Source organism: Schistocerca nitens, chromosome 2, assembly GCF_023898315.1.
Source record: "Schistocerca nitens isolate TAMUIC-IGC-003100 chromosome 2, iqSchNite1.1, whole genome shotgun sequence".
In the NCBI taxonomy this organism is placed as follows: Eukaryota; Metazoa; Arthropoda; class Insecta; order Orthoptera; family Acrididae; genus Schistocerca; species Schistocerca nitens.
The window spans coordinates 368,547,818-368,575,745 of record NC_064615.1 but is presented as its reverse complement, the minus strand read 5'-3'; the positions used below and the strand labels follow the sequence as shown (position 1 = coordinate 368,575,745).

General features: G+C 39.7%; 1 protein-coding gene across 2 annotated transcripts in view; it reads right to left on the bottom strand.

Moving 5' to 3' along the window:
- Positions 1-27,928, bottom strand: part of LOC126236190 (Golgi-specific brefeldin A-resistance guanine nucleotide exchange factor 1) — a 321,970-nt gene that overhangs the window by 204,314 nt on the left and 89,728 nt on the right. For both annotated transcript variants that reach the window (XM_049945293.1, XM_049945291.1), the window contains exons 10-13: positions 25,885-26,062; positions 25,266-25,381; positions 25,046-25,181; positions 17,289-17,440 (exon numbers count right to left, since the gene is read on the bottom strand). In XM_049945293.1, the coding sequence (XP_049801250.1) occupies positions 17,289-17,440; positions 25,046-25,181; positions 25,266-25,381; positions 25,885-26,062 (582 nt within the window). The remainder of the gene's footprint in view (positions 1-17,288; positions 17,441-25,045; positions 25,182-25,265; positions 25,382-25,884; positions 26,063-27,928) is intronic.

The following is a 27,928-nucleotide window of genomic DNA, read 5'->3' as shown; positions in this document are numbered from 1 at the left end:
ATTATTTCTGCCACTTAGATAACATTTTTAATGTATGGAAAGTGATGCTTCATGCTAGCACATTATGTTTCCATGACTCAAACTGAATGATTAATAATTAACCAATATTTTCAGTTTGTGGCCACATGACAACAAACCTAAAATATTGACTACATAAAAACTACATCAAAATTTCATGTTTGATCTGTTACATAGCATTCTGTGTATCAGACCCTACTCTCAAGATATCTTTTTCGCTGGAATTGTTTTCCAAAAACAGTCATGCAATATAGTGTTAAAAATTGCTAGATACAGTGGAATAAGGCAGATTTTATAGGTCTCTTGCACCATGATAAAAGTGAGGGCTCATCAGCCTCTGTGCAGAGCCTGAGAATGGGGGCAATTCTGAAAGTGACAGCAACTAAGCTTAGTTATCCCACAGTGAACAGTATCTGCACCTTTTGGTGAGTGGCCCCATAAGCTGTGTCATCAAAATCAAGTTAGGATTGTACAAACACTTTATGAAACTGGGGCTGATGAACTATTTTTTTATCCACATTTTGTTAGATAGTAACTGCTGTAAAAGAGTTTTTCAGATCAATCAGGTGCAGCAATCAGGTAAGACTGATCATAAAAACAGCCCAAACAATAACTGAATTTTATAAGATTTTAAATCATTCGCTCAATCTAAATTATGTGAGATTAATACTTAAAACAGACATGAACAGATTTTTTTTAAAACCAATAAAAAATAAAAATATATGGCCAATCCATATCTTCCTCTTAATTACTAGTTGCAATTGGCTTTCTGTTCCTGGTAAGCTGAAAGATAGGAAAATTCAAAAAATCATTGACAATGAGCCACCTCCAGCAAGGCAAGACTGTCAATAGGGGAGTGATATCTTCTGGATCCATAAAGAGAGACTACTGTGCAGCCTTGGTTCTAAGGGAAAGACACCATGACAGTTACCCATCTGCTCCAATTTCTTTCTTTTCCTTCAAAGCTAATGAGAGTAAAAAATAAAAAGTTTCTCAAGTATGTTCACTCCTTCCCATGTTTGGGGAGAGGAATGTAAATAGCTTCTCCCCACACATCAAAGAACTATTCTATTAATTATTTGAAGTTAAAAGGTTCCAGACAGGTTTTTTATCACCTGAAGCAATGTGCTGTAGCATGATGTGAAGGATTTTATTATGAAGAAGTGCAAAGTTCTCTGCCTTCAACATATCTGTAGCAAGCTCCCACAATAGGAATGGAAGGTTGCATGCTTTGTCATTTCTAGAACTGAAGTTTCAATTGCTTCTCTCAAACAATCACAGCAAAGGGCTTTGAGCAAAATGCTTCACCACAATTTGGGCAATGTCATTTTTACAAAATTGTTGAGGTTTTCATGGCCACTTGCTGACATGTTGTCCATTGGCTTCTGTCTCAGGTTCTTCGCCAATGTTGATGGGACAGGTACATATAATAATATTCAGCCATTAGCTTATCCCTTTGACAGCTTGAGGTGCACGACCTGCTTGCCACACTGAGGCGCCGCGGACTGCAGCGTAATCCAGCTACTTGCGCTAAGTGCCTGTTCCTCGGAGCCACTGGGACCGGAGCAGCCCGCACTTCCCAATCCGTCCTGTGCTGAATACTTCTGGACTGATTACGACTTGCGCAGAGCCAGCGTGAATTTTTGGCAACTTTGAGCTCTAATATCTTCAGCAATAGTTTTTGTAAAGAAATCAAATTTGGCCATTTTGTACAACTTTATGCGTTCTCTTAAGAACAATAATGAAAAGAATTTTATGAGCCACATTGAGTCAGAAAATTGTAGGTAAATCGGCCAAAAAAACAGGCACCCGAAAAAACTTCAGAGTTTGGCTTCTTGCATCTCCTGGATGAATGCTATGACGAACATGAAACTTGGTGTGTAATAACCTAACAATGCAAGGTACTCAAATATAAAGTTTCATTTGCGCAGCACTTTCCAGTATTGAACGAATTAACCACAAAATTGAAGCTTTCGTAAAAAATTCAATAATTCAGTATTTTCGTTCTGATTTTGCTAGAAAACTACGTTCTATAAAACATTCCAAGCTGTATAATTGGAATGAAAGTTGGGTGAGAAAATCAGCCTTGAAAACAATGTAAACTTCAGAGCGCATACCTGGTAGAGTGAAAGCATGATAAAAATGAAATTTAGAGTGCAACATATTGACAGCACAAAGATATGGAATAAAAATTTTTATTACCCTAATATTTTCCAATCATCTACAAATTCATCAAAAAGGTGTTGATTTTTTTTGAAAAGATGAAAGCAGGGTATATTCAATACTTCTTTTACACATACAGTTTTCTATTAAGGCTTCAAAGCCACTCTCATTTGAACAACCAATTTTAAACCCCCCACCCTCCCCAGAACAATGATTTAATTTCCAATATTGGCTAACATAGAGGCAAAATAGGAAGAAAAATCGCACTGAGAACAGAGTTTTAACTTTGGTTGTTATTTCTCATTGATCAAAGGCGTTTGAAATTGATTATAGAAAACAGGTTTTGTACAAGTAGACTGAATGTGATCTATATTTGTATTACTCTGGATAAAAGAATATAACTGTCTATGTTATGTCTTAATAATTTAAATTTATCATACGTAGATTACTATATGAGTTTTGTTATACTGGCACAATGTACTCGACGTAATTACATTTACCACAGTGCAGATATTGTGCCATCTCAATCGTCAAGTCCATTCATTTTCCAGCAAACTGTTACATATGAAGAAGTCAGGCATTGTTTGAATAATTTTACACCTGTTACATCTGTTTCCCATCCTTTTCGATCCGGACTTTGGACAGACACTGGCAAAGTTAAAAATATAAATATTTTTTTACATTTTTTTAGTAATTCATTCAGAAGTGTCAAATATTCTTAGATTTAGTTCCCAATGATTAGTAATGCTTCTTTGTATGATAAATCTCAAAGCAAGATACAACACATAATGGAACATTGCAAGTTTTGCATTGGTATTTTGTTTCCCGGTGTACTTTCTGTTTAGTGCAAATCACGCATCTGCACATAAGCATATTTTTCTGCAAATGTTCACTGACAATAAAAGCCAGAAAACGTCTCCCTGTGAATTGCAGAGGATTCTCGTCATCGTAGTGCCTTCCCCTACCAGCTTTTCTTCCGTTCTGCAGCATGTTTTTCTACAATCTCCCTTACGAGAGAAAGGTGAAACTCTGTGAGTACCAATTTTTGCCCTGTTACTGACCAGTGGAGAGCATGAGCATTTATAATGCACAAATCCAGAATGTGAAAAAATATTTCTAGTACCATTTCATAGTCTTACGCACTAATTCCACTGAGCTCAGTAACATGTAACAACAGTCAACTGCACCCATACTTGAGTTGTAACCTACAATACATTGCAGTTTCTTTATTTTTTCGCCAGTATTTCTGTCAGTCTTCGCTGTTTCACTCATTTGTGTTGTGTGACTTGTGGTCAACATGCACACCTCTCTTATCGCACCACTTGATAGCAAGGATCTTGTCAATGGACTTAAACTCAGTTTCTCCTCATTTTAATTTCTTCTGCAGTTTTAGCATGTTGTGCCTATTCTTATGACCAGTGCCACATGTGGTTGTTCCATGGTTGTGAAATCACAGGAACAGGTCCAGCGCTGGAGTACCAATTATCGACATACAGAATATGACCCTGTTCCAAATACAGTCCCATAACAGTAGCCACTACATCGCCACTTTTCACTAAATTGTGCGAAACACAATTTCTGTTGTTGCACCTGTATATACAACAAAATCCAAAATATACACACTCTGACAGTCAGACAGTACAGTACAAATGTCTTTATTATGAATCTACTTCGCTTGGTTGGAATAAATTGCTTAACAGATAATCGTCATTTGAACAGCAAGAGACTTTCATCCACACACAGCTTGTGATGTGGACGAAATTAATTTCAAAACATCTTGCGAACTTTGTCAACAATTATCCTTATTTTAAATAGACTGTCAGCTAAAGTACTTGCAGAGTTATCACTGAAGTATAGCATTCTCAGAAATAGACAAAAATGGTCTCTAGACATAATTTTGCTGAAAACTGGTTTGTTCAAAAGTGTATCTTTAGACCAATAATCACTTAATTTTAACTTCTTAACTTGTGCCATTAGAAGGCAAATATCAACAAAACAATACATTTCCTCAAATCTAGAGTCATCCCACTTTGACAGTCGAGAATTAACAGATTCTGTAGTATTTTCTCTGTAAACGTAAAAATGATTTGTTTCATCTGATATAAATTGCAACAGCTCTTGAAACAGAAATATCACAAAAATGAAAGAATGGTTGGGTCAGTATCTAGTTTACATTTGTGCCCTGAACTCGAGTCATCAAAGTAATGGTTTAACAGCTGGAAATTGGTTTCTTTCCAGTCAAACGTGTCACTGTCACTTTCTGATTCCTCAGATTCACAGGAACTGCTGACTGTAATTCTTGCTCTCCCTCTGATGTAAAGGTCTGAGGACTACAGCTTTGAGATTCTGTTGGAGACTTATCACTGCTAGCAAAATCAGATAATTCACACTCACTGTCACTCCTAGTGAGCATATCCAGGTCCTCTTTATCTGTGCAACCATGGCACAGTGACATTTCCACCATTAAAATAATAATAATAATAATAATAGTAATAATAATAAAACTGACAAATACGTGAAGCAAAGTCAAATTCTGTAAAGAGGGAACACAGAAACAAACATATACGCATTCTCAAACTTTACAGTCAGACCACTGAACAGCTACTGGAAGAGCAGAGTGGAAAGACAGCTCTGCGTTTTTACATGTCTGTCATAAGGTAGATGTGACTCAGCGTGCCTAAACTCATCCCTAGCAGTGAAAAGGCCAGTGGCATGGTATGTGCCAACTCATCCTTAGCGCTGTAAGGAAACCCAAAGGCCAAAATTAAACACGTCGGGTGTGAAAGGGGAGCGGCGAGGCATGTCGAGTTAACAGGTCCCCAGCAGTCAAAGGGTTAATTCCAGCCTGTCACCAGTAATGGAGGATGAAGCTCTGACAATGACAACCTTCTGGGCTGACAAAACCTCAGAGAAATCATCACAAAATGGCTTCTGCAGAAGCCAACAGGCATATGTCAATCTCACCTTTATTCGGTCAGAGACTCCCATTCCTCAAAATACATGCTAACACGACATTTTGTAACTCCCTTCCCACAAATTACAAGTCTATACTATTGATGATTTAGTGAAATGATTTACCGAGTTCAGAAATTTCTGTTAATATGTATTCTTCAGTGCTTAACATTAGGTTAATGAACAGGCTGCCTTCTATATCATTCTGGTGAGTTTGGAATCAATGAGTCAGCAGCCAGGTGGATCCTACTAGAGATGTATTTCACTTAATCCCATCTCTCCATTTTTTGGCTGTTCAGAATCCCATTTATGTTGCTGACTACCGATCCACTGCTTTATCTGGTATATGCATTGGGAAATTGTCACTAGACTTCAAATCATTAGAAACTTCCTACCAAGCAGGGTTTGTGAGGACACAAGAGCACAACAAGATATCAATGATGGAGACAGGCAGCAGCTCTGCTGAACTGGCTGTTGCACCTCATCTTCACATCCACATGGGGCTTAATAGCTCCACCCCAATGGCAAATGAACCTGGAGTCCAGCTGGGAATGCTCTAACAGAAGGCTGTAGTAGTTCCCAAAGGCAGACTTCAGTGTTACTGTCATTATCACTTTTGTGTTCTTCAGAATCAAGACAAAGAGTGATCTGATGCTTTTGAGATTTTTGACAGGCCTACTCAGTCTACACTTCTATGACCAGCACTGTTCCTCCTGAGAGGGTGATGGCAACTTCATTTGTAACACATTCTTTAAGAGTTGTATGTCTGTCTATAAGGGTCAACAATGGTCTCCAGGCAAAAATCTCTATTTAAAAAAGTGTTATTGTTTTCTCAAATTCTGCTTTGGTCACAGAACAATTGGTGACAAACATCAGTATTTTCGTAACATTCTCCCAACCTTCCCCTTTTCAAATGTGGTGTTCAATCTTGAGACCATCTCCTGGAGCTTTTTTGCTTTAATAAATGCTTAACACAAATACAAACAGTACAGTTGCACATACAGTTCAAGGTTTGATTGGTGGTGGTTAAGAGACTAAATGGTAAGGTCAACAGTCCCTCTGTGAAGACGTTCTTCATCTGGACTTAGTGATGTCTGTCAGAAATTTGGCCAGATTATGAAAGTATGTCTGAGTTATAAAATCTAGGCACTGAAAGCAATACTGATAGAAGATGTTAAATTACATGGGGTGGGCCATTACATAAGTAAGAGCAGACAACAGGTCTCCCAGGGCTCATCTGTAGTGAGAGAGACCCCACATGCTTCCAACACACCACCAATTGGTCTATTACAGAATAAAGAATACTTTCTATTAGGGAGATTCATAATAGCAAAAATTTGAAGGTTAGAAACATAGTGAACATCTGTTGGATGAACAATAATAGATCACGATGAGAGAACTTAATCAGGTCTGCAGGTGGATGAGGCCACGCAAGTATCCCCTGTTGCTCCGCATGCCTCTGCTGCCCCGTCCCTCCCCTCGCCACAAATGACCAATCCCAACATGTTAAGGAGGGAAGCAGTACCTATTATTCAACACCCAAAAAAAGGGAAAATAGGATGTAGCAGAAAAAAAGCAATTGAGATAGAGTAAAATAGATACGACCTAGGCAGCTTGCAAAGGAGGTGAGATCAGGTGTTCCCCAGACCCAGCATTTGGTGGAACACACGCCAATCCCAACCACCTGCACCCAACCCAAAAGTAGTTTATAACATTTTATCTGACAATACCTACCACTTTCACAGAGTAAATGGAGAACCAGTTCAACAGTCCACAAGTTTTCAGCCGATATTACAGGCAACAAATCTGGAAGACCATGTTTAACATGGAGAGTCAGGAGCAGACAGCAATCCTCCAGGATGTGAGTACTGTCCATTAAGCTTTGTGAGAAGAATGTGAGGGCGGATCATTACGTAAAATAAACTATGAATTAACCTGCTATGACAGATGTGGAAGTGACATAGGATGATATAGATGTAGAGGAATTCCTTCTGAGAGGAATTAACGGAGGAGTACCATCCATCAGTAGTTTCTTTGATAGTTTGATGTTAATTAGAGGGGGCAGTAGGCCACCAGATATTGTTCCATCTCTGAGTATTGGGAGTTATTTGCAAACTGCAAGCCCACACCTGGAATCATCAAAGTGAATGTTTGGGAAATAATTGCTTCTCTAGGCAAACAATCAGCCAGATCTTTCCCTGGAATATCTAAATGTCTTGGGACCCGCAGAACGACAAATGAGCAGGCAGTACCATTATAGTAAGAGAGAAAGTCACAAACAGCAGGTATTATAGACTGACAAGAGTAACACTAACCAACAGCCTGAAGACTGCTCACTGAGCCACTACAAACAAAAATGCAGTCTAGGAAGGCCTGTTTAATAAAACATGGGGCTCTGTTAATGTTATCGGCTCCGAAACATTTCTGGAAACAACCACTGGGAAATATAAAAGCATATCCCATCTTCTCATTGGTTTTAGAGCCGTCAGTGTAAATGATGGTAGCACCTTGATATTTCTGAAGAACAAGAGGAACGGATGCCAAAAGGTCATTGGGGCAACTAACTTCAGGACTTTGAAATACAAGGATTGGAACTTTAATAATGGCAACTATTTATTTATAGCTCATACAAAATAGACATGTTTCATAGTTTTACTGACCTTCAGGGTAGTCATCAGCATTGTGTATAACCTGTTGACAGTGATGTGGAAGTCGTAGGATACTCTTAGCAGTGCCAGTTGTGTTGACAGTTCGAGCAGTGTGGCCTGTTGCCAGATGAATTTGTAGCAGCTCTGAAGCGAATGCCACGAGATATTTCCTTCAGTTTAGAAATCTAGTTACACTTACGAGGGCTTAAGTCAAGGGAGTGCAGTAGGTGGTACAGCACTTAGAATCCCCGTCAGTCAAACAAATAAGTAAGTAACAACTTGCAATGCACGTGCTTCAACATTGTCCTGCAAAATGATATCAGGTCCTGCAGAAAGTGTCATCACTTCTGTCTCTATGGTGTTCATTTTTGGAACACAACCTATGACCACCTTAGAAACAGAAGTGACGACACTTTCTGCAGGAACTGACCATCATTTTGCAGGACAATGCTCAAGCACATACACTGCAAGATGTTACCGATTTGTTTGACTGATGGGGCTGCTAAGTGATATACCACCTACAGCACTCCCCTGACTTAAGCCCTCGCGAGTTCAACTCTATTTCTAAACTGAAGGAAACACTTCCCGGCATTTGCTTCAGAACTGCTACAAATTCGTCTGGCAACAGACCACGCCGCTCGAACTGTCAACAAAACTGGCACTGCAAAGACTATCCTATGACTTCCACATCGCTGTCAACGGGTTATACACAATGCTGGTGACTACTCTGAAGGTCAGTAAAACTTTGAAACCCCTATCTATTTTGAACGAGCTGTAAATAAATAGTTGCCACCATTAAAGTTCCAACCCTCGTATATCGGTCCTAATTTGTGTCTGGGTAGCTGAAGGGAGCTGAAGGTGAGCGGTGTCCTGGAAAACACAGGGAGCCCATTCTAAGGACATTACCAGAGAGTCCTATCAGATTGCTTCATGGTGTACTGGTAATCCCACCCAAGGGTGGGAGTGACTGGGTTGATGACCCTTGCATGCAAAAATAATTTGCTAGGTTGGATGATTGGGAAATTGCCGTATGGTGATTGCATAAGTGAGCACGAGTTGGTATCACCGAAACTGAAGAGGAAAAACTGCTGCTTTGGCGGGGGGATTGTCTATGGGACTAGTTTGCACCAGTGGCCAGGCTTATTCCATGATGATGGAGTGGGTCCAATAATTTTAAAACTGAAGTTGCCACTGAAACATTAACCCGGCAACCGTAGTGCAATCTGGATGAGACCTGGGTTCCAATAAATATGGAAGAGAGCAACATAAACTGCACTCCAAAAGGGGTGGGCAAAGATGCAGCCAGTCTTTAGTTGACAAATATGGCTCATATAAGCTTTTTATCAAAGAAGGGTTCCAAAAATTGGGTCTATGTAACAATATTCGAACAATGGATACCCATGTACATTTCTGGGTCATGAGGGACCATGGTATTATGACAGTAATGCACGATTCATGTTTTACCGAGATAACTGCTGGAAGCTATGTGAAAGGGCTCCAGTGGAGGCCCTTCAGATGGCAATTTGTAGCTGATGTTCAAGGCAAGGCTTCAGTTTGGGAGCTATACAAAGTGCACAAATTACCTTCTTGTATGACAGAGTGATCAGTGATCTGATGGAGATCACTAGCCTGTTCATGACAATTAGGAAGTGTGCAACACTCAGTACAGAGCCATGAGGAACAAGTAACCAGTATGGAGCCTCAAAAGCCCCAAACATGGAGGGTAAAAAAAAAAAAAAAAAAAAGTGACATGATGGTAAAGAAAATCTGGTGTCGTATGCATCATACACATCAAAAAAAAGGCTGTGATGATGTGCTGGTTACAAAATGCCTGTCACAGTACTGTTTCCCACCTAATCAGATGATCGGTTGTGCATCATGCTCCCAAAAACCATAGTGATAGGGGGATGAATGGCACCATGATTTGAGAGCTCAGCACAATTGCCAGGAACCATCCTTTCAAGCAGTTTGCGGAGCACATTGCTGAGAATAATCAGTTATGTATGTTTCAATGGTTGATGACTTTTTGCCTGGTTTAAGGACTGAGACAATAATATTATCTCAGCATTGCGAAAGATAAACACCTTCAAGCATAATACAACTGAAATCCCTATGTTGATGGAATCTTTGAATAACATTCAGATGTTGGATCATCACAGCAATAACTGTCACACTGGTACAAATACCACCATTAAGTAAGAGATCCAGCAAAGCTGATGATCTTTGATGGCCCAGAAGACTATGGATCTTGGCCTACACCGGAAGTGCAGTGATCCCAGCAATTTTTCTTACTGTATTTAATTAGATAGCAAGCCTTAGTATTAGGTCGTTAAAAGTGAGGAGACTGGTCTGTGAAAGATGTTGCTTGAAATATTGTAGGGTCCTTCAATGATCCTGAATAGCTGTTACAATGTGTCTGCTCTACAATAGCAAGCAGAGAGGGCCTGTAGTAAGGCAAAGTGCATTTCCAGCATGGAGATGATCACATCGGAGATTTTTCCAACAATTTTGTTGATGGAATTTAATGGGGGGGAGGGGGGGGGCAGAGATGATAACAGGGGTATATTACTCTCAGCTGGCTAATCAAATATACCAATGTGGTACTTGGTCTGACAGGTGATGATTAAGAGGTCCCAGAATCACTGGAAAGTGGTTGCTGTCACAAAGATTATTTGTATTGCTCATTGCAGTGAAGACAAGAGATTGGGGGGAAGAGATAATAAGTCAACAGATGAAAATATTCATTGTTGTCCCATTGGACATCACACAGAGTGTCCTGGTTACGTACGAGGAGCCCAAGAGTCATACCTGAAGATCACTGTTTATCACTAGTGGAGATGGAACATCAACAAACATAGATTCAGAGTTAGATGGCAAAGGATGGGAGGGGGGGGGGGATTTGGTGCCTGCGTGTCCACCAGTGTAGCCCCCTCCTCCTCATTCCAGATTCTTGTGAAGGCTTATCTGCTGTGGTGCAGGAATGGAAGAAAAGTGAGCAACCCTGGGCCTCCAGTCCAAGTGTATGGTCTTTGATCTGTGTATCTCTCGAGATTTTTCTCACCCCTGACACTGGTACACACTGGAGGAGGTTGCTGCTTACCCGGCCAGGTGCAGGTTTTTGTTGCCAAAACAGGTGCTGCAGGAACAATGAGAGTTGAGGGCCTATCACCCCTACAGTTGACTAGCAGGACTACTAGGTGTCAACTTCAAGCGAGTAAATACACCAGGTACATTTGACAACCCACCACAGCAGTGGCAAAAATCGCTATCACTGAGACTGGATACAAACCATAATATTATCTGTGAGCTTCAAAACATTAAGAGCCAATCTGTGACCTCAAGTTTCACGGACTTTGCATTCTGTACATAGGTTAGTACACTTCAAGAATCAGGGACGGTGATCATTCCTGCAATTTGCAGAGACAGGTGGTATAGTAGATGGTGAATTTTCTTGATGTGCCTGACCTCAGTCTCTGCAAAACAGGTCACAGGTATGCAGAGAAAACATATGATCAAAGCACTGGCATTTGAAACACTGGATTCGAGATGGGATACACAGCTTTACATTGCAGTGGTAACACACCATTTTGACCTTTTCTGAAATTGAACCCCCTCAAATGTGGGATGAATGCACCAGAGTCCGACTTCTCTCCAGGTGTTCATGCAGTTATTTGTCCATCTTTAGCATTTGCTTCCAGTTACAAATTTATTCCTTTATCATGTTGAGATTTTTATGGGGTGCAACAGTAACAGGTACACCACCAAGTTGTTTACAGGACAGTAACACCCAGGACTTGGTGGGATTTTGTGTCTTAAGATGGAACCAATTCATTATTTCCCAAGGGATGAGAGTTCGCCAAATAGGTTTTTCAATAATCACCACAAAAAAATCATTGGAGTGTTAGAGAAAGAACCTTTCTTCCGTTCCGGTGCAAACCAAAAACTGAGGGGAATAACTATCTGCAAATCACTTGGTTTTGCTTTTCTCCTGTGGTTCCTAGGTTGTAAAGATCACCACCAAATTGTGGTCTGTCTGAAGAGATTGCTGGGACTATGCAGCCACCAGCTGATAAGTTTGGTTGTTTCATGATGCCAGAAATCTGCCATGATGCTACCTCATCCAAAGAAGGACTCTCCCCACACATACCACCCAGCCAGAGCAAAGACCATGTGGCATGACGGCCACTGCCCGGAAACCCAGTGCTCCCAAACACACAGACAACTACGCCTCGGCATGTGCAGCAAGGTGACAGCTCAGCCATCAATAGTGTGAGCCCTGGACAGTCAGGGTGCTGCAACAGTATGGGTACCTGATGAGGCCCCACATTGACTGGATATTGGGTGACCTCCCCTGCACAGTCTACATAATCTGTTAAATTTTGAAAAAGTAGAGGTCAAACCCAGATGTTGAGACTGAACAAAAGTTAACTGAAGTATGTGGTGAATAGTAAGGGAACAAAGTGGGAGAAGCTGAATTCAATATCTTACGATAAGGCTAGGTTGTCAGAAGGGAATCTGTTCTAGAGAGTAAGTTTGACAATTTGAGGAAAGATATAGTAAGTAAGTAAAATTGCAGCACAGTATAGGAAGAAGTAATTCAATGGCTTTGGACCCCACGCTCACCACATTCGTACTCATCAAAGAGAAGCAAGTCCCCCCCCTCGTGTACAGCTCACAGAAAACAGGGTTGATGAATATGGAGTAGTTCTTCACATGCAAATTGCCCAATTTTCCACATGTTAGGTATCCACTACATGCCACAGTTGTGTGTCCACAATACTAGTATTTAAAACAGTGCATTGTATTAACTATGCACCGTTTCACTAAAAGGAAGACGATGCTTGGCATTATATATTCAGCAACTTCAGAGAGCTGTGGATGTGATCTCTAGGCTGCTGTTCACTCTGTTCATATTATTTTGAATAACTGTCATGCCACCACCTTCCCACTGTTCCTTTTGAAGCCTTTCTATGAGACAACACCCAAATTAGAATTGAGGGTGTTGTACAATACAATCACGATTAAGTAGTCTTCCAGAACATTTGCTTTTTGGATATGTTCAGTCTGCCCTGTATGGCTGATTCAGCCAAAAAGAGCTCTCAGCCAAAAAGAGCTCTCATCCTAAAGGACATGACAGACTTTCGTGTACAGAATAAAACTGAGACTTTCTTAGCTGTCATTTCTAGAATGATTCTCTGCATACTGGCTGCCACTAACAGTTACTGAACTGAGATGGGAGAGGAGGGGAAGGGGGTAAAAAGAGTAAATATAAATTGAAGTATGGTCCAGTAGAGCAATTAGTGTTAGGAAACCCTTGAGAATGCATGCTTCTTGTGCTGGTGGAACACCGATAAGGAATCAACCACCAAATGAATTTCATGTGTACCTGTCAGGTATTGTTAGCCTTTACCAAAATAGAAAGTGAAAACTTTACTAATGATCTCCTTCGTTTTATTGCTATAGGATACTGATGTGAGATTTAAAGGTTTCCCTACCAGTCAGACATGTGACACACCAGAGAAGATAAATACTTGCAAGCAGTTCTTGTATTTTCATGAAGAAACTACAAACATGCAGAAGACAGGAGACACATAGGACTCTTCTTTTTCTCCACCACCACCACCACCACCACCACCACCACCACCACCACCACCACCACCAGTTTCACACTTCCGACAAATCTCGGACCATGAGATTTATCTATACTTTATTTGTGCAGATCCCAGTGAAGTGGCTTATTGTAGATGGTAGATGGATATCATCATCATCATCATCATCATCATCATCTTGAACTCTTAAACACTATCTTGGCAAATCTTCAGTCCTTATACTAAAGGTTTTATTATTTGAGCTGATGCTTTTGGTGAGATATCCAAAGGTTCATCCCATTGGTAGAATTTTTACTCTAAGAACTGGAAACTGTGTACCTCCCACAAGCAGGTAAGAAAATGAAGGTTGACACAGAGTCCCACACTATGTGAACAACCCTTATCCAACTGAGGTGCATAGCAGGTACCTATTGAAGACAATTGCAACTCAACAGGCATCCATCACACTAGGCAGCATACCTAGAGAATGAATTTATTGTGAATCAACATCCTTACTTTGCTATCAGCGTTGCAGAGGTCAAAAACTGGTAATCTGGCTTGCTGAGCTGAGGAGCACCAGGTGAAATGAATCACAGAGAATTGCTGAAATGCTGGAAGAATATGGACAGAGTGCATTCTTCCTGGATCCAGATCAGGTCATCAATGAATCTGAATGAGCGAGGGCTTTAAGAACTTGGGGGCTAGACAGAATTTCTTTGTGACTCACACGTTGGATGGTATAAGACAGTGCCATCTTCGAGTCAACGGCAGTAAGTTTCATTTGTCTGCAACTTGTATCTTTGAAGAAATACTTAAAAGTGAGTATATATTTGGTCACTGTTACTAGGATTTAGGTGGGTAGATTTGAGTTGTACAGTCATTTAGTAATTTACACATTCAATGGCAGCAATATCACATGCCTAAAAAAATTGGGGCAAGCAGAAGCTACCAGCAGCAGTACAAGAGTCCCATAATGGTAAGGGGACAGTGAAAGTAGAAAAGACGGTTTGTGTTAACTGATTTAGAAGGCAGGCTGCATGTCAAGGGTTGAGGTGGTAGGTCCACAGGACAAATATCCTTCAAGTGAGACTTCAGATATTAGCCACAGCAGCAGTGGGGTGTTAAGTATGGTTGACTTTGTAGATCTCAAGAGATGTGTGGAAGGTGGGAGTCTGGGGAGTGATGTGACAAAGAGGACAAAGTTTGAGGAAAAAAGGGTTGAGATACACAACAACAATTTCAAAGAAATGATGTAAGTTATTTTATTCACAGAATTACGTAAAAACATTGAAAAATGTTTTTATTATGAATTATTTTTCTGAACACTGCATGTCACACGTCATGTTTCATGCATTCAGTCAGATACTGTGGATCTTCCTAATATTCAGTCTGTGGAATTTTTAGTAAATATCTTTTTGGTGTCATCCCTAACTAGAATCAATAGATTCCCCCAATTTTATTATCCAATTTTGACAACTGAAACTCTCTATTTTATTCACTGTTCTACTACTGATAATGAATCCACCTACACTGAACATGTTACAGTAAAACAAAGTAAGTACATACCTCACAAACAGTTCACATCTTATTTTAATACTAACTGTAGTTATTCTCTCAAGTTGGTAGAAGTGACTTTATTATATCATGGTCCTAAACATTAATAAAGAAATTTATCTCCAATCTCAAACTACTATGATAACATTCACATACATAAAGAAATTATGATAAAACAAAAAGTTTTGGATTCCAGATACCCTTCAGTTTCTAAATGAGGAAATGGCAGGGGCAATTTAATTACACTATGATATGCAAAGTGGTCTCTTAGTCCAGGACGCAAAGCAAGGTAAAGGAAATTAACAAAGAAATCTGGCAATATATGACACATGGATAAATGAAAAGCAGGAGAATAAAGTGATGGCCTACTAAAAATCCATTTTGCAACGGAGCCATTTGATATACATTATTCAAAAAGATGCTACTCTGATTAAATTTCAGACATGCAGCCACAGAAACGTTAGTTCTTTTCTACTATTTTGTCTATTTACCTTTCAGGCTTTTCAGATTGGGCTGAGAGACTGAAGCTGCAGAAGTCACTCCATCCTCTTAAATCTTCCGTCTGCACCACTGGGCATGCAGCCATAGATACATTAGCATCAGAGAAGTTGATTGGTGGTAAAGAAATATGCCTAAACTGAATCTATGGCTACGTGGTTGACCTAAGTTGGGATCTATGTATCATTATGAACTCTACTGTAGTGATGACTTTGTGAGTATATTAAGGAAAGTGCCAGATTCCATGATTGGCCCAAGTTGAAACCACAATCTACATTGATTAAATTCTTCATCAAATGGATTTCAATTGCTTCTCTCTCCACGAAGTCCCAAGAAGACTAAGTAGATGCTATGGTTTAGACATTTCATACCACACAGAGCGACCAGTGTTGATAAAGTGCTCCACCACAGCTGATTTAATGGGAAACCCACAGCATTTTGGAAATATCTTTAAGGTGAGGATAAATTACGGAAATTTTCAAACAATCTACTTTCTATTCACAGAAAAATTCAGTTTACAATGAAAATTAAGAAGGAGGGATGCCTTCCGTTTTTTGTATGTTTTCATTAATTGCAAAGATGATGTTACTTTCTGAAAAGTAGTTTATTAGAAGCCACCTCGCATGGACTTATGTTTACATGCAAATAGCATGTCTTACAAGATGAGTGTTTCCACAACACTGGTTGATGAAGTAAACATCATTGCTCATGAAGACAGTCTGCAGAATGAGCTTCTACTCTTTAAGGGAGATTTGAAGCCAATGGGCCTTCTTCACAACACAAATGCAAGGCACTACAAATAAAACATAAGGTGGAGATAAGGAATGAGAAGGAAGGCACGAACAGATTCAAATCAATGGCTCTCCTGCCATATGTGGGAAGCCTCCACCAAGCACAAGTTAGTGATTTTTTTGTCTTTCATCAAAGACAGCATCTATTTTGGGTTCTTACTTGATGCTCCTAAAGGCTAGGATCTTCAAAGTCCCCTGTAAGTGTGGCCTTTCATACATTAGGCAAGTGACACAGTTCATGAAAGATGCACAAAGTGCAGCAGGAACACCCAGCTCTTAAAGCCCAATAAACTGGCTATGCCAGAGCACTGCATCAACACTGGTCACTATGTGGTATGAAAATATCTAAATCCTAGCATCGACATAATTTTCTTGTGACTTTGTGATAAAAGAAGCAACTGAAATGTGTTTGGTAAAGAATTTAATCAATAGAGACAACAATTTCAGCTTGGACTAATTGTGGAATCCATGATTTTCTTTAATGAACTCACAAATACTTCACTATAGTGCATCTCATAATTATACACTGATAGCCTAGCATGTATCAGCCACATAGCCACAGATTCGATTTATGTGTACTACTTTGTCACCAATCCACATCTCTGGAACTTACCTAACTGTGGTAGCATGCACAATGGCACAGTCTGCTGATTTTAAAGGACAGAGCAAATGCTGTAACTTTAATCTGTCAGCACCTTTGAAGATGGCCAATAGGTATTTGGCCAAAATATTAGGGAAAAAAAAAAATCACTTTTCTGTGCCTGCATACCCAAAATTTCATGGGCCAGCTATTCCTCCATGAAAACATCAATGTGTGTACTATCACATTCTACTGCAGTGCGGAGGGCACATTTTCCTGTGTGAAAAATCGCAATGGTATCAACCTTAAGCCAAGTAATGGATGGAGGAAGCATAACCTATTGGCAAACTGATCAGTGCAATGATTTAGGACGCATCCAATATATTACACAATATCTCTTTTGAAGGATATGTTTCATTCAAAATGTTGTGAAATGTAAGGAACCACTAAGTATTTGCAAACAATTAATAATTCTTTTAGATACCTCCGACTATACCTTTTTCTTATGTTTGATAGCCATCAACTGTTCATGACTTGGTATATTTTCTGATATTTTCTGTCTTCCAAATCTTGATGTATGTTGGCCATATTTCAATATTTCCGCTGCAGCCAGTGACTCTACATCTGAGACAATGTCAGATAAACCATCTGGAAGTAAAGAATTAATTCAAGATCACTTTTTTAATACCAAGACATAGCTTAATGGGATAATAAGCAAGACGAAAACACAATTTCCAGGGCATTTCAGTGAAATGTTTTTTGTCTTTTTCAGATTGTACCTTATGTTAATAACTGTAAATAATTCATTCAATATTGCTTTTTTCATGGGTAACAGGACAGAGAAGCTGATAATTTATGGTTACAGATTTTAGCTAATATGTTAAGTAGATGGTAATATGTTAAGTTTCAGAAAAATGTAAGTGCCTTTCCAATAAAAAACAAATACATTGTTTGAATCTGCAATAAGGAACTACTATCTTTTTCATAACCATATCTTTGTATCAGTGACTGCTGCACGATAGTAACATGCATTACAAATTTTTGTTTTTGCAAAAAAAGGCTTGAACCTAATAGGCGACTCATAATCAAATAATGTATTACTGGAAAATATATCCATAAATTATATTTTCAACCTTATAAACTTCTCTACTGTTTACGACACCTCAAAAGCGCCCCTCATTACCACAACTGTATAGTTATCATGTTTTATATCTTCCAAAGCACTTTGATGTCACACTCAAAAATTCTTGAGAAAATGGACTATGGTTTTCTCTAAGCAGTTTTAATTCATTAATGTTACGAAAGTTTTGACAGATTGCATTGCTCTGGCAGAAGGACTCGGGACTAGTAATTGCTTGTTCGATTCTTGTGTCCATCATTTTTTCATTCAATTTGAGTAACTATATTATTTAAAAATAAAAATTCATCAAATGTATGATTCATTGTATCATTATAGCAGCCCTCCATGAGACTGGATTCCCAGATGAATAAGCCATGGAATCTGAAAGATATAGAATATATAAAGAAAAACCTGGCAAGAGTTGTGGAGAATGTACACTTCTCGAGGACCGGTCTTGCAGTTCACCACAAATGGATTGCAAGCATATTTGACTTCTTCTCTCCCAAATGTGATATTGCTACCTCAGTATCCTGCCAGATTGCTCCATGTCAATGCCTGGGCCAGCTCTATCTAGGCATATATGACAAAGTGGGCTTCTTGACAACACAAATATACCTGTGCCTCCAACAAAACTAAAGATCACTTGCACTCTGAACTTGTCTCTCATCACATGATGTCAGATGTATTCTGTGCTGACACCGGACTGGGCTTCTGACATGTCTACTGCCAGCATCGTGCTGTGCTTCAAGCCTTCCTGACTCCGACTCTAGCGACAGCCCCATTGCAGATTCCACACCAGCTGGTGAGTCGCACAGGATGCTGGTGATAGACACAGTCATGGGCCTGCTAGCCTGATGCTCTCAGGCATCAAACTGGATCCACCCTGTGGGGATGTTAGTGTGCCCAGGTACCTAACATTCCATTGACTTTGAGGCTGTCTGGTCCCTGGCCACCTCAGCAAGACTACCCAGCCAGCTGTTGCCACCATTGCAGTCATCACATAGCCTCAGTGGCCCCCAGCCAATGGGCGTGGCCCCCAGCCAATGGGCACTGGCCAATTTTACTGAAAATAATGTGTTGCCAATAAAAGCTGTTTAACTTCTGGCTTCACTATTGCACAGACCCGAAATTACCCATTCCCACAGGTCACCCACACTCCATGTCATCATGGCCAGGTGGACATCCTGCTATCCGAGGGTGAATACATAATGGTCAGTAACCAGAGCACTACATTTAGTATCAGAAGTGTGACTGGAAACCAGTGAGACATTATAGGGTGTAGGTCTACAATGAAACTATTATGCTGAGTGCAGTACCATTTCTCACACTTATGATTTTGGTGTAGATTCCTTTTCTGTTAAATACTTTGCTTGTATTGTACACACAGGCCTTGCAATGTCCAAACAAGCGGTAGAGAAGGTTACCCAATGAAGGCAGTTCACACCTTACTAATTCAAATGGTATATACGTAAGCAGACAATATGGAATTAGGAAAGCAGTTAGAGGCACTGAGGGAACATCGGACAGAACAGTCCTCATTAATTATAGCAACACTCTTCCTCGAAGCATGCACTGCTTGCTAGTCTTTCCTTTTTCTAGTACAGGAGGTTAGGGTGTTTTTGCATTCGTTGATAACCTGTTAACTGCTAAGCTGGGTTGGCGGTCAGAGGAACAACTTGCGTAAGGCTAAATTACATTTGCCAAGGGACATTAGGTGTATGTAATATATTTTGAGAAGTTAAGGAACGCACCAACATTTGAGAGTCTAAGGGCAGGATTGTTACAGTAATACAAAAGAAAGAACAGCTAAAGGTTGCATAGGAAAAAGTTGACCAATGGGTCACATAAGCATAGAGCACCCATTCAGAATTTAATGAGAAAGTTTAAGAAACTTTATGTCAAAATGTATGAGTAACAGATAGCGATGGCACTAACAGGATCCTTCTGCAAGGGACAGAACAGAGGGCACGAGACGCATTTTTGTGGGAGTTGCCTCCTGATCTGTTGAGGAAAAACACAGGAAGAGTTCCCTACGAACTTTACTGGAGCCGTAGGAACTGTAACAGCATTGGAATAAATAGAAGTGGTGGCAAGTCCAGAACAGAAGGTGAATTTCTCTGAGGAAGTGTTACCGATACAACTGATCAGGCTACATACACTAGAAATACCATAAGCTGCTGTGTAAGAAATATGAGAGCGAATAGGACATACAGAAAGGGAGTGGAGACAGAAACCTAAAAAGGGGTCTGATAGATGGAAACAGGATGGGAATAGTAACCTTCTGTTAAAAAGTAACTGGAGCTCCAGTGTTGCCACATAGGCCTCCCAGTGAATATAAGCAAGGCTAAAATGTTTCTCGTGAAAGAATTTTGCTTGTAAGGGTTAGTGGATGGAAGGAAACAAGTTTTTATTTGATGCTGATTTACAGGTGTCTGTGTCAAGTCTGGGCCTCATGGGGAAAAGGAGGTTGTGCATGCCATGATGTTAAGATGAGTGGGTAGAACATACATGTGAGCGCTATTTTCAGTGACACCCAATTTTCAGGTTGGGCTAAAAATTTCTGGGCTCGTATGGAAACACTGTCCCATGCAGGTGATGGTTAATTCACAATCTAATGGTTAGATTTTTTGGTTAAACATCACACTGAAACTGACCTTTATCAGCACAAGGTAGAAATCAATGTAACAGTGTTCCATCTAGGAGAAATTCTGACAATGTCACACAGCTGCAAGGTCCATCATTGGTGCAAGGGGCACCATTTAAATTGTGTGCAAGGGCAATAAGGATCAATTTGCACAGTAATGTACTGCAAGGTGCGAGAAAACTACAGTGGGCAAGCATAAACTAACTGCTGGTAAACATGTGTAGTCAAGCGACTACAGAAGACTGAGGAATTGGTTAAAGCACGACGTTTTGTACACAGGAGTGGGGTACATGCACAGGAATTAGATGGTGAGCAGGTAGGACCCGTAAGACTAGAAAACTTTGAGACTATAGGCATGGTGTTGTATAGAGGGTTGATTATTACTGATTTAGAGATACTTGTGGAAGATGAGTTGAACAGAGCAAATTCAGGCCCTAAACTTAAACAAACCAACAGCTTCGCTTCATTACAAAGAAAGGTAGAGCACTTGAAAGCAACAGAAAGGTTAGGAACGTAGCATTTAAAAGAGTTTCAGAGTCTGTTTTGTAATCACGGACCATTGCCAACAACCCTAGTAAAAGCACAGAATCCCAAACAGAATGAACCACATGTGTATCATAAACCCATATTGTATGCCTCATCACCTACAACTGGGGAGGGAGGAGTTTATTAACCAGCAGTTGCGACGTGGTGTTATTGAAGAAATCAGTCCTTGGTACTGGTGGTGATCATCCCAAAGAACATTTAGGATGGTACGAAGACACTTATCTGAATATAATGGAAACTTTGGTTAATCAGTAGCAATGCAGATATTTTTCTAATCTACTGTAGACTGGGAGAAAGTGGAAGTTCAGGATGACCATTGCAAGCTATTTGCAATGCAACTACAATTCACTGTGCACAACGGACTGTTGTGTAAGAAAAAAAGGTTCCAGCTACAATGCAGGAGGAAGTATTAAGACAGGCACACATCATGTGGTAGCAGGCCATGGGATTGTGGAACAACGGAATGACATGTTGATGAGTAATTTTAGAGTTGAATAAGGAGATAGGACGTGGGACAGCATTTAAAATACTCTGTATTATATGTTCAACTTGCTGAGGTAATTCACCAATGTATTCTGTTACAGAGATTACCAGAAGCAAGCAAATCATTTGATGTGATTTGATTGGACATCTTGAGTCGTCTGGGCAAATTTCAGTGGGACAGTGTTTTATGTTAACAGCGACAAATCACTTTTCACATTATGTGGAGATGATAGGTACCATGAATAAACAAGCCGATACAGCGGCACAAGCAATGGTGAATAATTGGCTGTTAAAATTCAGAATCCCAAAGATTTTGATTGCGGACCAAGTTACTAACTTCGTGAAGGAACTAATAAAGCAAATGTGTCATTTATTGCAAATTTGTAAGTTAACAAATGTGTTACACCTGCATGCCAATAGCAGATCAGAAAGTGAGCACAGGATGATATGAGAGTTGTTGAGTAACCGAAGCAACTGGGATTTGCTATTACTTTACAGTGTTGCAACACACAATTCGAAAATCCATGAGGGTGCAGGTCTGTCATCATACAATGTGGTATATAATATGTAGATGATATCACCATCCAAGGGGAAAGGATGGTAAATCAGCACAGAAGTTTGCAAAAACATTACAGATGGTATGGTGCCAAGTGCAGAAAGGAAACAATGAAGCCTTGGAATGGCAAGAGCAAATGCCACAAGAAAATGCCAAGTTGCCAAAGAACATGTAGGACAATGGGTGATGTTGAAAGCCCTTATACCCCGAAGAGGAAGACAACAAAGTTTTGCAATTGCTATTGGTGTCAAAACCAAATAGTGGATATAATATTGCCAGTAAATGTGACATTGTAACAACCTGCGTAGCGAGTAGTCGTCCACGTAGGATGCAGGATGTATTTGACCCTTTCAGGGTGCAGCAGAAGCTTTGCCATCACTACTGGCGTCGGTCCCAAGAAAGGAGGGAGGGGGTAAGAAAGGAAAAAATGGAACACCAGGTTGAGCAAGTCACTACTACAAAGTCTGCGCATACTTTGTCATACGCATGAAGACACACTGTTAGGCCAATATAAGGAAAAAGAGGACGTTGATTGAAGTTTCGTCACTCGCAGAGATGGCAACAAGAGACATGACATTATTGATGCTGCTGCTCATTTGCAGCAACAGAAGGGAGATTATGTTTATCATGTCCATTTTCTGCACCTCATATCATGTTCCATGATAATGAGAGTATGTGCAGTGAATGATGTGCAAATTATGAAGGGATTTTATTTTCATTTATTTATATATGTAGTTTGCTTGAGAATGTACAAAAGTCTTTGAGCACTGAATGGGTACAGCAACCACTGTCTAGCTGCGAAATGACATCCAAATGATGATGATAGATGGCAAGCAACAATGCTGATTTGAGGTTATAATGTGTTTATGAATTTCATTCTTGTGGTATGTTAATAGTTAATTGTGGGATATCATGTGTGTTGTTTATATGGACTGATTCCAGTGTCTTGTTAATGTAGTAATTTTTTTCTTTATGGCAGGGAATGGTGTTTGCTTACTTTGCTGTATGTACACAGTGAGAGTAAAGCACGAGTGTGAGTACTTTCAGACTGCAGATTTAGGTGAAACAGTGGAAATGAAAGTAACTTACGGTTGTTGTGACAGTTGAAAGGTTTTGATGTACAGAGATTTTGGCATGTGTTTAATTCACAGCAGGGCAGAAAGAGAGCAACACTTGATCATTAAGTTGACAGCAGAAGAGTTGTGTCAATACCAGAAGGAACGGGTTCAATATGCTCCTCCATGGTGGGTTGAACTGTCATGGGAGCAAGCCAAATGGAGCTATTCCTATGGGGAACAAGTATGGAGGGATGCCCTTAGGACATCCCTGCCCTGCCACATAATCATATTCCAAAAAATAAGGCCGCACTGGGTCTACTTGATGTATGACACGATCATAGCTATCACTAATTACTACAAGCAAGGGTGCACAATGAACACAGAGTGGTTAAAACTGTGGGGTAGCAGGTTACTGCTGAATGGAATTTAGCGTGACATCTTGGGATTGACTTTTCAGCTTTCCACAGCAATAACAGGGACTATGGCATTGAATCCGATGTATCCTCTACTGCTCTACTGTATCTGCCAGATAGTCCTTTCAGTATTTTACAAGTAAAAGTTAACCTACTTGAATTATACCCTTAGTACCATCACAAATTCCCTCAACAAGCTAATAGCAGCGCATAATGAGCACATTAACACAGAACGGTTGTTCCACCATATTCAACAGTACAGCAACAATTACCAGCATCGTAACGTGGTAATAGGAATATTATCCTCAGGAACTTTTTTTAATCTTGGCAGACTTATATGACAAAAAGAAGAACTTCTTGAACTAACACCACCACCACCACCACCACCACCCAGCAAGTATCGGGGACTTGCACTGTGGACTTGTCTCTTGTCACTTGACGTTATACCTGTTCCGTCCTGTCATCAGGCTGAGCTCCTGTCACGTTTGTTGACGGCATCATGCTGTGCTTCAACTCCAGTCCTAACTTAGCTTCCAGCCTCCCAAGACCAATGCAGTCCCCACACCAGCTGGTACCCCCTTGAGTTGCACAGTTACAGACAAGCTAGCCTGATGTCAAACTGAATCCATCCAGAGGGGGTTGTTCAGCATGCACCAGCACCAAGCACTTCATTGACTTTAGAAATCCTTAGTACAAACCGGCCAGACCAAGCCCAGCTAGCTACCTCAGGTACTGCCAGCAACATTAGCTGTTATCACCTCACTGCTGTAGGGCTATGGTGTTACAGCCAACCTAAGCAAGTCCACCCAGCTGGCTACTGCCGGCATTGCACTCAGTGCCTAATGCCACTTCATCGATTCCCAGTCACAGGTGCTTGTCAACTCTGCTGCACACAATACACTGCCAATTACAGCTGTTTACCTTCTCAGAACATTCTTTGGTCCTGCCTTCACCATGAACTTAGCATTATCAATTCCCTGAGGTCACCAATACTTGACATCCTGATGGTCAGGCACCATCCTGCAATCCTTTGGTGGCTATGTAATGGTTAGTATCCTGGACTGCTAGAATCAGCTTGAACTCCTGACATAAGTGAACTGAATTGTACACACGGCCAAAAAGGAATGGTAGTATGTAAGAGAGAAGGCTTTACTCATTTGGTTAGCAACATTATTCTGCAATACCTCAGTTTATTTTCTTCAGTTTTGATCTATCATCAGATAAATGCTCTTTAAGAAAAATAACTCACTGTTCTAGAACTGCTGCGAATTTCCATAAGGAAATTTAAAAACTTTTGCAGTAATGAGCTAATGAGAAGATGAGTGTAATCAGTACTGAAGGCACCAAGCAAGAAATATTCATTGTATTATAAACAAAGAGACTGTTACCAGAATGCTTTGACTAACTGTAGTGATGACATACAGATGACAAACCTGAATGCTGTCTACCATCTTGTTTTTCATTAAGAATACGACTATAACAATGGGCTTCAATCGAGTCTATTATTGTGAGAAGTGCATCCAAAGAAAGCAGGTGTGTGTTGTAAATCCCAGACACAGGAAAAGCATTCTGAAAAAGAAATTATACAATTCTGAGCAAACGTAATTTTACATATTACCTCTTCATAAATAATTTTAATACAAATTTATTCACCTTTGACAAGAGCTTTGTAAGGTCTTCAAAAAGATTCGGTGAATATAAATCACAGTCATAATTAAGATATAGCTCTGTTACAAGACCTGGAATCCTCCACAGCTGGACAATACTTTCTGAAAAAACACAACAAGCATCAATAAGTCACACAATGACATGGTACTTCAAATAATTACTTAGGTATAAAAGATTATCAACAAAATTGAATTGTAAAGAAATTTAGGTAGAAAAAATTTACGGAGAGAATTCAGAGTCAACAACAAAACACTACCTTCCAGAACAAGAGATTCCCTCATTATGTACAAGAGACTAAATGGTTTAAGGAAGCAAGACTAATCAAATATACAAATTAATTAGGATCCTGAATCAAGTCACTGATTTACTTGCATTCCTTTACTCTTTGAATGTGTGCACCTATAACTAATTTTTCATTGGTCTCATTTCCTCCATAATTTTCTTGTGTTTCATCAGATGAACCTCTGATCCTGAAAGCTAGCGTTTTATTGCATAACTATGAGTGCCTGTCTCTGCTGGTAAACAGAAATTCTAATTAATTGCATCTGACTGAAATCATAAATTCTGTACTGCAGAGCATCTCGGTATGGTTAAGTTAATTTACCTAATGCCATTTCTTTCTGTTCAAATGAAATCTTTTGAGAAGTTGCAATAATAATATCCATAAGCCTACTCAGGTACAATTCCAACTGGAACTTCAGATGTGTACGCAGAGATTCAAACAGCAGGAATGACACTTGCAGTACTGCAGCAAATATTGAGAGGCGTTCAGTGCTCAGTAACTGGAAATTAAACAATATTTTATTACAATGAGAACACACAAATAAATAAATACATTATTCATACAACATATAAGCCGAAATGGATACATCAGATGAACAAATCCCTTATCAGTGTAAAGTAAGGGAAACAGGCACCTGGTATATGGAGGAAGGGCAAGCTAGATTTTATTGTCACTTGCCACAGTTTTTACAAGGAAAACAATATTTTGTTTAAGTCGGGTTGCTCACACAAGTCAACTTACTAGTATTTCTTTAGAAGGCTACTGTATAAAAAAATGATTTCACTACTATCACTCTAATGTTAATAAAGTCTTATGCATATTTTAAGAAATAGATTTCACCAAGATAGTCAAATTATTTACAGTCAGAAGTAACACTGACGTCTGTTCCGTTACACTGAAGAATCTTTTACAGATGACTTGCAGAAAATGTGGAAGTATCAGGAACATTTTTAAGTCATTAAATGACATAAAACATATTATGAGTCTGTGATCACAACAGCACTAATTAGTGCAATGTTCAGTCTTTATTATTTTTTAATAATTCTGCATATCTTCAGTGGCCATGGTAGAAATCGTCTCTAACGCTCCTGATTTAGATATGGTATTAAGCCCAGTTCAGCAACACTGTTCATGAATGATTTACGAAAATCAGTTTTAAAGTACGATGAACAACAGTGATACTAGTGCTTCTGGAACAGCAATGGATCTACAGCTGATGCATTATGAGGAGCTGCTGCCAGATGGTAAGTGGTGGTTTCCCAGCCTTAACACTGAGGTGTAAGTGTATGTACCCAGCCTGATCCTCTCACAATGAATAGCATCAATGATCTTAAAGTAAGAGACTGGGACCTGATGAAAACTTTCTAAACCTTTCTGAACGTTTGAAATTTAGAGTGGCACCATTCTTCTGTACAACTTTTAGATTAAAAAGACAATTACAACTATTATATTACCCATCCAGATAGCAGTGCATGTTACAGCACCACTTCCAGGAAGGGGAGGTGCACTGGCCCCAGATCAAATCTGCTCAGTGGGTTAACTACAAGGATTGGTGTGCCAGTCAGCCTGGGTGTGGTTTTCAGGTGGTTTTCCACATCCCGCAAGGCAAATACTGGCTGATACCCAACTCCAGCCTCAGTTACATGGTTCACATACACTCCAGAAACTTTCACTCATTTTCTCATGAATAACATTATGCACAGACAGATGGGGTAAACACATTCCATCCCGGATTGTAATTTGGTGGTGACAGGAATGGCATCTGGTCATCCCTTAGAATTAACCATGCCATGGCACAAGAAAATTATTACGATGATGGTGGTGGTGGTGATTACTATAACCATTATGTACCCCCTCCCACTTACACACACACACACACACACACACACACACACACACGCGCGCGCGCGCGCAAAGAAATTTTAAACAGATTGCTGGCAGTAAGTGCCATGTTGCTATTGCAGAGTTGGAGAAGGACCAAAAAAATAGCAAATCATCACCAAATAAGGAGTACTGTCTAAACTCCTGAAGTGGACATTGTACTACTTGTGACAAAGGCGTACAGACTACTCTTTAAATATTCCATTATCTAATTGAAATATACCAGACAAAACTTCTTCAAATCACTACCTTAAAAACCACTGAGATATATACTCGATAAGGACTCTTGATGATACTTTCTTTGAAGCATATAGCTTTACTTACTGTGTTATAGTAATACTACAAAAAAATAACAATTCACATTCCTAACAGAATAAGTAACTCTGCTTATATTATACTCAACAGTTCTTTACAAATTGGACAGACTGAATATTCAGACAGACAATATATTCAATAACTAATCACCTCGATACCAAGTTTTACA